At 35.9% G+C, this 13,084-nt stretch overlaps 1 protein-coding gene across 1 annotated transcript; it reads right to left on the minus strand.

Moving 5' to 3' along the window:
- Positions 1 to 5,120: 5,120 nt before the first annotated feature.
- On the minus strand, positions 5,121 to 9,244 carry FABP4 (fatty acid binding protein 4). Its single transcript, XM_059392902.1, has 4 exons — positions 9,092 to 9,244; positions 6,475 to 6,647; positions 5,789 to 5,890; positions 5,121 to 5,336 (listed from the first exon to the last, which is right to left on the minus strand). Exons 1-4 carry the CDS (start codon positions 9,162 to 9,164, stop codon positions 5,286 to 5,288), a joined length of 399 nt encoding a protein of 132 aa, XP_059248885.1. The 5' UTR covers positions 9,165 to 9,244; the 3' UTR covers positions 5,121 to 5,285.
- Between the last annotated feature and the right edge of the window lie 3,840 nt (positions 9,245 to 13,084).

Genomic DNA, 13,084 nt, shown 5'->3' on the forward strand with positions numbered 1-13,084 from the left:
TCTTAACAATATTAAGTATTCCAATCTATGAACATGGGATATCCTTCCATTTATTTATGTCTTTTAAAAATTTCTTTTAGAAATGTTTTGTAGTTTTTATTGTATTAATATTTACCAAAAGTTAATTCCTTTAATAAGTTAATCCTTACATATTTTATTCTTTTTGCTCCTATTTTAATGAGATGTTTTCTTAATTTACTTCTCAGATTGTTCATCATTAGTGCATAAAGACACACCGTTTTTTGTGTGTTGATGTTGTATCCTACTGCTTCGCTGAATTCATTTATTCTAATAGGTTTTTTCAGGTGGGTGGAATCTCTAGGGTTTTCTTCATATAAGATCTTACCATCTGGGAACAAAAATAATTTTACTTCTTTTCAGCTTGAATATCTTTTTTTCTTGCCTAATTATTCTGACTAGTACTTCCAGTAACCTAGTAAATAGAAATAGAAGAAGCTGACACCTCTGTCTCATTCCTGGTTATAGAGGAAGAGATTTTAGGTTTTACTATTGAGTTTAATATTCAGTGAGGAGTTTTCATACTTGGTTTTTGTTATGTTAAGATAGTATCCTATTGTTCCTAGTCCATTGAATGTTTTTCCATGAAAGAGTACTGCATTTTGTCAAATGCCTTCCCAGAATCACTTGAGATAACCATAGAGTTCTTCCCCCTTCCTGTGATAATGCAGTATATTACAGTGACTGTTGTATGTTGAACCATGCTTGCATCCCCAGAATAAATTCCAATTAGTCATGGTGTATAATCCCTTTAATATGCTGCTGAATTCTGTTTGCTAGAATTTTGTTAAGTATTTTTCCCTCAAAATTTATGTGGGACATTGCTCTCTAATTTTTTTCAAATATCTTGGTCTGAATTTGGTATGTGGGTAATAAGGCTTCACAAAATGAATTAGAGAGTCTTCCTTTTTCTTCAGGTTTTTTCTTTTGTTTCTTTTTGTTGTTGTTGTTTTGTTTTTGGTGTTTTGTTTGTTTGTTTTGAAGAGTTTGAGGAGGATTGGCATTAGTTCTTCTTTAATTTGGTGGAGTTCATCAGGTGAACAATTAGCCTCCAGGACTTTTTTTTTTTTTTTTAAAGATTTTACTTATTTATTTGACAGACAGAGATCACAAGTAGGCAGAGAAGCAGGCAGAGAGAGAGGAGGAAGCAAGCTCCCTGCCAAGCAGAGAGCCGATGCGGGGCTCGATCCCAGGACTCTGGGATCATGACCCGAGCAGAAGGCAGAGGCTTTAACCCACTGGGCCATCCAGGTGCCCTCAGGACTTTTCTTTACCAGATATTTTGTTACATATTCAGTCCCTTTATTAATTACAGGTCTATTCAGATTTCCTACTTCTTCATGGATTAGTCTTAGTAGGTTTTGTATTACCAGGAATTTGTTCATTTCATCTAGGTTATCCAATTTGTTGGTATACAATAGTGTTCTCTAATCTTTTCTATTTCTGTAGAATCAATAGTAATGTCGCTAGTTTCATTTCTGATTTTAGTAATTTGAGTCTCCTTTTTTTCTTAGTCCAGCTAGCTAAATTTTGAAAAACCAAATTTTGGTTTGGTTTATTTTCTCTCTTGTTTTTCTATTTCCTATTTCATTCATCTGCTCTGATCTTTATTACCTCCTTCTGCTAGCTTTGGGTTCTTTTTTTTTTCTTGTTTTTCAAGTTTCTTATTCAACATCTCACTAGCTAGAGAGATGGCCATTAACAAGCTATCCAAGTGCTGTGCCTCACTCCTTCACCAAGCCATTTCCTGTACCCATACAGTCTGGCTAGGAGTGCTATATAAATACATTGCTTAAGAGCTAGACCCCAAAGATTTAAAAAACAAAACAAAACAACCCCACTACCTGACAGCCATCTTGGAGGTTACACGTTCCAACTCAAGACTTCACAATCTATTTTTCCCTTCAGCAGCAATGTACCTGAGAAATAACTTTCACAACCCTGAGTAATTTTCATGTACAAGTAATAACCTCTTTCTCTCCCATTCAAGAAAGCAAATAGAAGAACAGTTTGTGGGGGAAAAAAATAATACTTTACAAGTTAATGCTAAATTTAAGTAATTTATTTTTAAAAGCAAAATAATTCATAAATTTTTGTACTTATTATGGGTGGTAACTTATTTTGACCTACCACACAACGGTTCAAGTCACAGTAATGTCTTGGGTGAAAATCACTATTCTAAGCAGACTAGGTCGCCTGTTCAAAACTGAGGCATAATTTTCAAAGAAAAATTTAAGTCAGTAATGCTTTGGGCTTTGGAAGAAGCATTTCTAAGCCAGAAATTTTAGTTTAATGATGGTCATGGTGGGAATTGGAGAAAAGAAAGGATACGCTGGCCTATCGTGTTGTCTGAGTCTTGCAATTTCCAAAGACTAAGTGAATAGCTTTTTGAACCTTTCATATCCACTTCAAGATATAGATTGACTCTATATCCACACATCTGTTTTCCTGAGAAATATCCTCTTGATCCTCTCTCTCCTCCTGTAAGTGTAGAATTATCTCTATGTTTATATATACACACACACACACACACACACATCATATATATATATATATATATATATATATATATATATATATATATATACAAAAGCAATGTCAGACAATGGAAAATTCTTTGAGTTTCAAAGAAGCCCCAGGCAGGATAAATTTGAGAACTGATACTCAAAGTTTTCTATTGTGTCTGTGGCCTTAGTTTTATGAAAATATAGAAGGAAGAAATCAACTTATCTAGCGAATTCACATTGGACTGGATCTTCTTACTCTATGCTTCCATACCATCTGAAAAATAAGAATTAAACTTGAAGAGGAAATTTTCAAAAATAACTAGATCCACAAATACACATAATTAGAAGTGGCACCAAATGCAACTTTGTGATGGAACCATTAAGGGATGAGAAAGTTTCAGGATGAGGGAAGGGAGAATTCTAGACAGAAAGAAGTCGAACACATATGCAACTAGAGGGAAAAAAAAAAAAAAAGGAAGGAAGGAAGGAAGGAAGGAAGAAAGAAAGAGAAAGAAAGAAAGAAGGAAGGAAGGAAAATTGCTTGGTATGATTGAAGCAAGAAGTGTAAAGACAGGAGCAATGATAAAACCAGAGAGATGAGAAAAGGCAGGCGTAAGACAAATATGAATGCCATGTGCGGAGATTGGACCTTCTCTGGCTGCAACAGGAGCCACTTAAAGGCTTTCATCAGTGTGTGTCCAGGTCAAATTTTTATTGTGTAAATATCATTTATGAAGTCTACAGGGCTTGGAAAAGAGAAGAGAGAATGGAGAGTAAAAGGGGGAGATTTATTAGGAGAGCCCTAAAGTAACTTAAAAAAATGTTTGGTGGTATTGGCAATGGGAATGAGAAAAGCAAACATTAAAGAAATTTTAAGTTAATAAATGATTTTAAAAAAATAAAGTAGAGGATGTCGAGTGAAGAAGAAGGCATAGTCAATGATGATTTTAAGATTTATGGAATGGGGGAGGACGCCTGGGTGGATCAGTGGGTTAAGGCCTCTGCTTTCAGCTTGGGTCATGATCCCAGGGTCCTGGCATCAAGCCCCACATCTGGTTCTCTGCTCAGCGGGGAGCCTGCTTCCCCCTCTCTCTCTGGCTCCCTCTCTGCCTGCTTGTGATCTGTCAAATAAATAAATAAAATCTTAAAAAAAAAAGATTTGTGGAATGGGCAATTAGACAAAACATCCTGATATTCACTGAACTTTGGAAAATAGGATGCTGAACAGGTTTTAGGGAGTAGGTGGAAGGTGGCAACAATAACAAGTTAGTGTCGAACATGTTGAGTTGAGGTGGCTGGGACATCCACTTGGTCGCCTTCAAGTCTTTCTTTTTTCTAAGTCTCCCTTATCCTTGGATAATCTTATCACCATTTATGAATTAAATCACCACTGGGATACTGATATACCTAAATGTATATCCCAGCCACCGTAGCATTCTTGAATTTTAGATTCTATGTCTATTCCCTATTTAGCTTTATACACTTAAACTCTAAACCTCCTTTTCCTCATCTGTGAACAGGAATACTAAAATCTCCTTATAGGATTATTTTGATGATAAATGAAGTAAAACATGCAAAGTGCCTGGGACCAAAAAAGTGCTTAATAAATATTGGTTCATTTAAGAATTGTCCTAATCAGTCTCTATAAGTCTTCTCTTTTGGAGTTCTTCAATCTCCAACTAGCCCAAAGTGAAAGTATGACTCTCTGTTTCTGCAAAGAAAGTAAATTCTTAAGATTGTAAACTTATTTCACCTCTTCTGGCCTTTTCATATACTAGTGTTGTGCATAAAATAACTATTCAGAAAATAACGGACTTATTTTTAAAGGAAGCATAACAAGCAGAATTATAGCAGTTGCAGCACACTAACAGACTCCGGCTAACTTTAAACAAGTATATAGTTTAGAAATTTTGATCTATGTGAGTGGAACTCCGGTAATTTCTAGAGTAGCTTCAAAGTTTCCACAAAGGGCAGAAGAATTCTCTTTCTCTAACACAGACACATAAACACACACACACACACACACATACACACACACTCCTCTGTTTGGGAAGCCTCCTTATCATTTTTGTCTGTTTGGTTGTTTGTTTGTTTGTTTTTTTAATTTGGGATTTCATGGAGATTTTATTTGAAGAAAAAGTTCTGGAACATACTCAATATTTTCTTTAATAAAAAAGTTCCCTAGTAGAAAAAAAAAAAAAAAAACATTTGGAAATCACTATAAAAAACATTTGCATCATTACTCATTAAAAGCTGTTCTTTTCTGGAAAGAAAGTTATGGGATTATTTGCACTTAATTTTTGAGAGATTCCAGTGATACCGTGGTTTACCAATAATTTTTCAGACTAAAATTTATTGTTCTGCAACAGTGTATTGCTGCTCCTTTTCTCAGTGCTCCAGGACATGGAGGGGTGAAATGTAATAACAAATGTATCAAATATCATCTCTTACCTAAGACAGTGGAAAATTCACAAATGTTTATTTTTTGCCTTGGATTACCATGAAAAATCATGAGAAACAAAACAAAAAACACAGTTTTCTATTTCCTTCATTGGATTATGAGTAAGAAATGATCCAGCACAATAAATCATTACATCGCCTTCTAAATCTAAAAAGTTTTATTTAACGAACACATCCACATTGAGTAAAATCAGTTTGGGGTAAATTAGTTGCTTGCTAATTAGTAGAAAATAACAATATATGTTTGGACAATATATCCAATGGAAGTTCGATGCAAACTTCAGCTCGATGTTCCTTGAATTATGCTCTCTCATAAATTCTGGTAGAAGTAACACCTTTCATGACACATTCCTAGACACACAAAAAAATTTCTTGGTCAAACACAGGACTAAAACATGGGTTATTTATTGTCTCCTTTAATATTGGGAAGGAAAGTGTTTATTTGAATATATTCATTCTGGTATCCTATATATACTTGATAGTATAGTAAGTTAGGGAGATGTAAAGACCCGAGAAAACACAGTGAGCTTTATAACGTATAAGGTGAGTGAGAAATATAACCAGAAATGCATCATACCATAGGGTGTGTGCTGAGAGCAGTAACAGAATGCATGCCTCGACAGCATGCTTCGACTGAACATAAAAGCATGAAGGGCAATTGCCAGAGTGAAACCATAATCCCAATGGAATCATCTTTTTTGTTCTATGTAAGCAGGCATGACTGTCTGTTTCTTTAGGTAGAATAGTGATTATAAGATGACCTAGCAGTAGAGTCTAGAATTAAGCAACTAGAAGAAACTCACCACCACCAGTTTATCATCCACTCGTTTTCTCTTTATGGTGGTTGATTTCCCATCCCACTTCTGCACCTGTACCAGGACACCTCCATCTAAGGTTATGATGCTCTGTGAACACAATAAAAAATGATTACCACTGATACGTGGTAGAGGAAAACAAAATAAAAAAACACATCACCTTTGAGTGAAGGAATATTTTGAGGTCATTAGTCATTCTAAATTGTAAGGATATATTAAAACAAAAAAAATGAGTGTCAGAAACAATAGCATACAAAGAATACATTTTGATCAGAATATTATATAAAAACACCTACTTGAAATAATATCTATATTAAAAAATATGGATACTAAATTTATGTTGAGATGATAATCTTATAGGTAGTTTTTCTATTTTTGCTTCCACTCTTTCATAAACATTCTCTAACATTGTTATGTTATTTTAATTCACTTCAAATCTATATATTGCATGATGAATTGTATTAATCACTTTTATAAAAGAATAAAGACAACTTTATAGAAAGGAGAAGATTCACCAACTAAATATCAAAGGCAACATGGTTTAAATCTAGGAAGTCAGGGATCATTGACCTGTGATAGAATAGTTTCTCCTCCTTTTATACAAAATGGCTTCTTATGGGCAGCAGTCTTCTAGAAACCCTGCTTTTATTTTGCTCCAATTCCTTCTTCCTCACCTTGACTTTTCTGTCATCTGCAGTAACTTCCTCAAATTCCTGGCCCAGTTTGAAGGAAATCTCAGTGTTTTTAAAGGTGCTTTCTGATTTAATGGTGATCACATCCCCATTCACACTGATGATCATGTTGGGTTTCGCCATGCCAGCCACTTTTCTAGTAGCAAAGCCCACACCTACAGTTGGAAAGAGAAAAAACAAAATGTCAAGTTAACAATTTTCCTTTACGTGTTTAATGAAGTCAGAGCTGCAGTTTGTGTGTGTGTGTTTGTGTTTGTGTGTGTGTGTATAGGTGGGTTAGTGTGTACAGGCGGGTGTGTGTGAATAAAAGGAAAAAAGATGCCAGTGAGTTTAGTAAGAGCCTCATAAAATAACAGCTGCGAGTAAGTAAGGCAGGCTAATATTCAAAGAAACCCATGGCATGATTAAGTGTAGGTCTATCTAAATTTCTTCTTCTGGGTTTCAAATACAACTCCATAGAAGACACATCATTAATCTTGAAAAAGATTAAGTCTTCTGGAATGAATGAATATATATATATATATATATATATATATATATATATATATATATATATTCCCTGCACTCTCAAACCAACTGGCCATCTCAATCATTAGGGCAGCAACTATCATTTTATTCAACTCATGGATAACCTCAACCTTTCCTTTTTAGAAAACAAAAATCCATAGTCAAAGACAGATTTCTCAGTAGGATTTTGAAAATGAATATAGAGTTACTCCATTTAAAAAAATAATCTGTTTGGGTGTACAAAAGTCACATTTCATGGCATGTGTTGCCAAGTCCTATTTTCCTGGCTTTTCCAAATCACTACACAATGAAGAGTTTGATTAATTTCTCCAAAAGGCACAATTTTAAAGAATCACTATTTTAGTAAGTTTCAAATTCAATACTTTGGTTCTCAGTCACCTCAGCTGCAAACCTCTCTTTTAAAAAAGGAAATTTGGGGGATGTAAGTAACGAAAAGGATGAACAATTTACAACTTAATGTAGACAATGGGAACTCACTGTCACTGTGTGTATTATACAGAATTTGTGACAGTTGTGGATATGGTGAATTTTTTAACACATGTATATAAACCTCAGCTACTTATTTTATTAAAGACTACTTATCTGTACCAAAGGTTAGATATAGGGGGTAAGAGGGAGAGAAATACTATACAAGCAAGCGATCCTGAGGCTCTTTTCTAGCTCCCTGTCTGGAAAATGGCTGCAGGTGGAAAGATACATCGTTTCATCAAGTCTTGGCTCTGTTACAAAATATAACTTCACATACAGGGAGTGAGTCAGTATAATGAATGGATGCAACATCAAGTATAATTCCAGACTGGCTGACCTTGGGAAAAATTACATTCTCCACAGTCCTTCTCTGACTGGCGAAACTAATACTTGCTTCCTGATCATCAGTCAGAACAACTAATTCCAGGAGATATCTTAATGTCTTCCATTATCACCAGTGCTTTATAATTTTAAAACATAGTGGCATGAGAATTTAAAGATACATGTTAAAAGTGTAAAATGTTCCTAAGAATCAAAAGCAAAATAGCCTCAAATCCTGACATTTCTGTAACAGCACATATGTATTACTTTATTGAATCACGACTAGTCTATAGTCTAGAAAGTTAGATCTCACTTATGCTGAAGTCCCTAAATGCCCTCCTGTCTATAAACAAGGAAAATAGTAGTACTTACAGAAGAGGGAAAAAATATATACTATGTGATTTAGGGAAAGGTGAAGTCTTAAGACAGATTAAATCCTAACCCCTGTAAGAACACCGCCCCCCCCAAACTGCTACCCCTGGATACCACCTTATCATTCATAGAGGTGTGAGGAAAGAGGCTTTCAAGGTAGAAGCTGTCTCAGTGAGAACCAGTCCTCACCCCCTTGCTTCAGCACAGTGGTTATCCACGGAACGTTCACACAACACAATGGCAATACTAACAGAATCTAGAAACCCGAAAGCCTCCATTATCAAGTAAGAATTATGTTATGGATAGAACATTGTCCTTTTGACTTGATAATCCTATGGCATCCCATGTAATTCCTAATCAAAAAAAAATATTTAACCCCTTAAAGTGACATATTTCCTGAAATTGAGATTTTTGCTCTGATAAACAACCATACATTTTAACAGATTGACAGTTGAGAAAATAAAATAATTAATAGATGTTTACTTTAAAAGTACATTAAAAAGAGAAATACAGTGCTTTCAGCTTCAAATAGAAATTACTGACTCCTAGGAAATAAATATAGTTTTATTTATTTTATATACAAGAGAGATTAGCAACAGGCAAAGAGCCAAGTAAAATAAAGGTACCCCAGTTTAGCAGTGAAATAAAATCTTATCATTTCTGTGGACCATAAAAATTCTAGTCAGACCCTTTTTAATATTGGCTCACCTATAGGAAAGCATCAGTTGTAACTTTGGTCTCGAAAGTTTCTCCAGACAAATGATTCTCACTTGCTATTTTTATAGCCTCTGTATAGAAAGCAGCATTTCCTATCTGGCTAATACTTCCAGAATGAAAAGCAGCAATAATAAACCTTCTTCCCCCAGAGAAAAAGGTATAAATCCAGTCACCCCACAACAGAGTTTCTTACCCACTTCTTTCATGTAATCATCAAAGTTTTCACTGGAGGTAAGTTTCCAGGTACCCACAAAGGCATCACACATTTTATGAACTTTCTAGGATTATCTTCAAGATGAGGAAAAAAGCTGTAGCTCTCAGGAAGGTGCTGTGACCTTCTTGAATCCAGATAACTTCCTTTTAAAGATGCCCAGATCATGTGATCTTAGGAATAACCAATTGGGGATGGTATCAGATCATTTCCTTCATTACCAGCCTCTGCAATTTTTCCTCTGAGTCATATTTTTAACAGAAATTTCTCAACTTTGGTTCTCTCTGGCAAATGGTCAGACTTAGAGTACAAATTATTTTTCAGTGTTCAAAAAATATTTTCAACATTCCTGTTTTGACTTTACTGCCCAGTGCATTGAATTTGTACCTACTATTTCCATACATATTTATCCCAGGGTAGAGCAAGATAATTATCCTGGAATGAACCTTGACCCTCTTTTCTGGAGTTTCTATTAACATTGCAGTTATGTGGTTCTTTGGAATTGAGGAACATAAGAATTATTTTACAGACTCTTCAGTAATTGCAAAGGCTCTTTGGGACACTACTGTCTTGGGAATTATTTGCCAACTAAAACAAAATAAATAATGGCATCTTAAAGTACCTTAGTTTTCTCATTTCAAATGTTGAGCATGAGTGAAAACGAAATTATCCATCAGGAATCTGTCAGTTTCGTTAATAATGATTTAACCTCATTCTTTCCATCCCTTTAATGAGAACATAGTATTTATTTCCATAGTATTGTGGCCTTAAAAAAAATAAGCCCCCTTCCAAAATATGTTCTTCATACTGAGCACATCCGTCCAGATCCTGAACTATGTTATTAGGAGCTCAAAATTTACCTAGATCTAAATGGTGTTGCTTTATTTGAAAATGATCAGCGGTGGTGGACACACACTATCAAAATTTTATTTCCTTCTTTTATGTAGTGAATATTTCATGAGATTACTTTCTTGTTTTATTTTTAAAGATTTTATTTATTTGACAGACAGAGATCACAAGCAGACAGAGAGGCAGGCAGAGAAAGAGGAGGAAGCAGGCTCCCTGAGAAGCAGAGAGCCCAATGCGGGGCTCAATCCCAGAACCCCGGGATCATGACCTGAGCCGAAGGCAGAGGCCTTAACCCACTGAGCCACCCAGGCGCCCCTCATGAGATTTCTTTCTTAAAGTATTCCTGTCTTTCGGTCTCCTCCTACCCCACACCAGAACAACTGAAGATGTTCATATGTGCATCCAACTGCCATGGACATATACAGATTTTAGAAAAGAAAAAAGCAATAAAAATACTGCATGGTGACGAATCCCTACACTGTATACCTCTCTGAGTAGCAGCTGCGGCACACACGATTGATTCACAGACTCCTGTAGGTATCCTGATGGCTCCCCAGAAATGTTTGAGGTAGAGGATTCTATAAAAGACAGGCTTTTCTGTAGGCAAACAAGTTGCTATAAAGGCCTGATAAAGTCATGTTACAATAGTAAGTGTTAATTGTTGCATTTGTTAATGGCATCGTAATAATGTAATAACGTCCATCCACTCCGGACGGTTGCATAGATACGTGGACTCTGGGTGATGTGCCATTCTGGGTAGACTTGCTATTAAAAATTCATCTGTTTCCCACTGAACAAGCAAATAAAAATGATTGAACTCAATACAGTGATAACTTGACAATGTTCTCAATTAATAATGGTTGGTTTTTTGTTTTGTTTTGGGTAGGTTTGGGTTTATCTTTTTTTCCCCCTTTTTTCATTTATTTATTTATTTGTCTATTTATTTATTTATTTATTTTCAGTGTGACAGTATTCATTGTTTTTGCACCACACCTAGTGCTCCATGCAATCCGTGTCCTCTCTAATACCCACCATCTGGTACCCCAACCTCCCACCCCCTGCCCCTTCAAAACCCTCAGATTGTTTTTCAGAGTTCATAGTCTCTCATGGTTCACCTCCCCTTCCAATTGGGTTTATCTTTTTAAAGATTTTCTTAAGAGAAGTTTTAGGTTTACAACAAAATTGAGAGGAAGGTACAGAGATTTCTCATGTACCCCCTGCCCCTACACATTCACAGCCTCCCCCATGATAAACATCACTCACATTTTTTTTAACCAAGGATGAACCTACATTGACAGATCATAATCACCCCAAATCTATACTTGATGTTAGGATTCACTTTTGATGTACATTGTGTGTATTTGGACAAAGTATAATGATGTGTATACTTCATTATAATATCATACAGCATTTTCACAGCCCTAAGCATTCTCTGGGCTCTGCCTGTTCACCTCCTTCCCACATTCCTAAGCCCCCAACCTGTGCAAGCACTGTAGTTTTTACTGTCTCCATCGTTCTGCCTTTTCCAGAATATAGTTGTGTATGTGGCCTTTTTAGATCGGTTTCTTTTACTTAGTAATATGCATTTAAGTTTCCTCCATGTCTTTTCATGGCTTCATAACTCATTTCTCATTAGTGCTAAAAAATATCCCATTGTCTAGACATACTATAGTTTATGTCATTCATCTACTGAAGGACATTTTGATTGTTTCCAAGACTTGGCAGTTATGAATAAAGCTGCTATGCATATCCACACGCAGATTCTTTTTTTTTTTTTTTAAGATTTTATTTATTTATTTGAAAGAGAGACAGTGAGAGAGAGCATGAGCGAAGAGAAGGTCAGAGGGAGAAGCAGACTCCCCGTGGAGCTGGGAGCCTGATGCGGGACTAGATCCTGGGACTCCGGGATCATGACCTGAGCCAAAAGCAATTGTCCAACCAACTGAGCCACCCAGGTGTCCCCACACGCAGATTCTTATATGCACATAATTTTTCAACTTCTTTAGGTAAATACTAAGGAGCATGATATAGTGAGAGTATATTTTATTTTGTAAGGAACCACCAAACTGTCTTTCAAAGTGGCTGTGACATTTTGCATTCCCAAGAGCAATGAATGAGAGCTACATCCTCACTAGTGTTTGATGTTATCAGCGGTCCAGATTTTGGCCATTCTAACAGGTGTGGAGTGTCAACCCACCGCTGTTTTGGTTTGCGTTTTCCTGGTGGCATATGATGGGGAGCATCTTTTCATATGCTTATTTGCCATCCGTACATCTTATATGGTCAGGTGTCTGTTAAGGTGTTTGACTCATTTTTAATTGGGTTGTTTGTTTTCTTATTGTTGAGCTTTAACAGTTCTTTGTATATTTTGGATAATAGTCCCTTATCAGATATATTTTTTGGCAGATATTTTCTCCAGCCTCCTGAATAATGGTTTGCTTTTTAAAATATATGTTGAAGATGTCATGAAAAGAGGGGCCGTCTGTACCCCAATGTTTATAGCAGCAATGACCACGGTCGCCAAACTATGGAAAGAACCAAGATGCCCTTCAATGGACTAATGGATAAGGAAGATGTAGTCCATATATACTATGGAGTATTATGCCTCCATCAAAAAGAATGAATACCCAACTTTTGTAGCAACATGGACGAGACTGGAAGAGATTATGCTGAGTGAAATAAGTCAAGCAGAGAGAGTCAAGTATCATATGGTTTCACTTATTTGTGGAACATAACAAATATGGAGGACATGGGGAGTTAGAGAGGAGAAGGGAGTTGGGGTAAATTAGAAGCGGAGGGGAATCATGAGAGACTATGGACTCTGAAAAACAATCTGAGGGTTTTGAAGAGACGGGGGGGTGGGAGGTTGGGGTACCAGGTGGTGGGTTTTATAGAGGGCACGGATTGCATGGAGCACTGGGTGTGATGAAAAAATAATGAATACTTTCTTTTCTGAAAATAAATTAATTAATTTTTTAAAAGAAGAAAAGAAAAAAAGAAAAAGAAAAATGGGAGTGATCCCTGTGGGGATGGAACCAATAATTATCTTGGTAATAGCACTGGATACCTGTGATAAAATTATACAGAAGAGAATACACAGGGGCACAAGTACACACATGATATGGG

This window comes from Mustela nigripes, chromosome 3 (genome assembly GCF_022355385.1).
Source record: "Mustela nigripes isolate SB6536 chromosome 3, MUSNIG.SB6536, whole genome shotgun sequence".
Taxonomy (NCBI): domain Eukaryota; kingdom Metazoa; phylum Chordata; class Mammalia; order Carnivora; family Mustelidae; genus Mustela; species Mustela nigripes.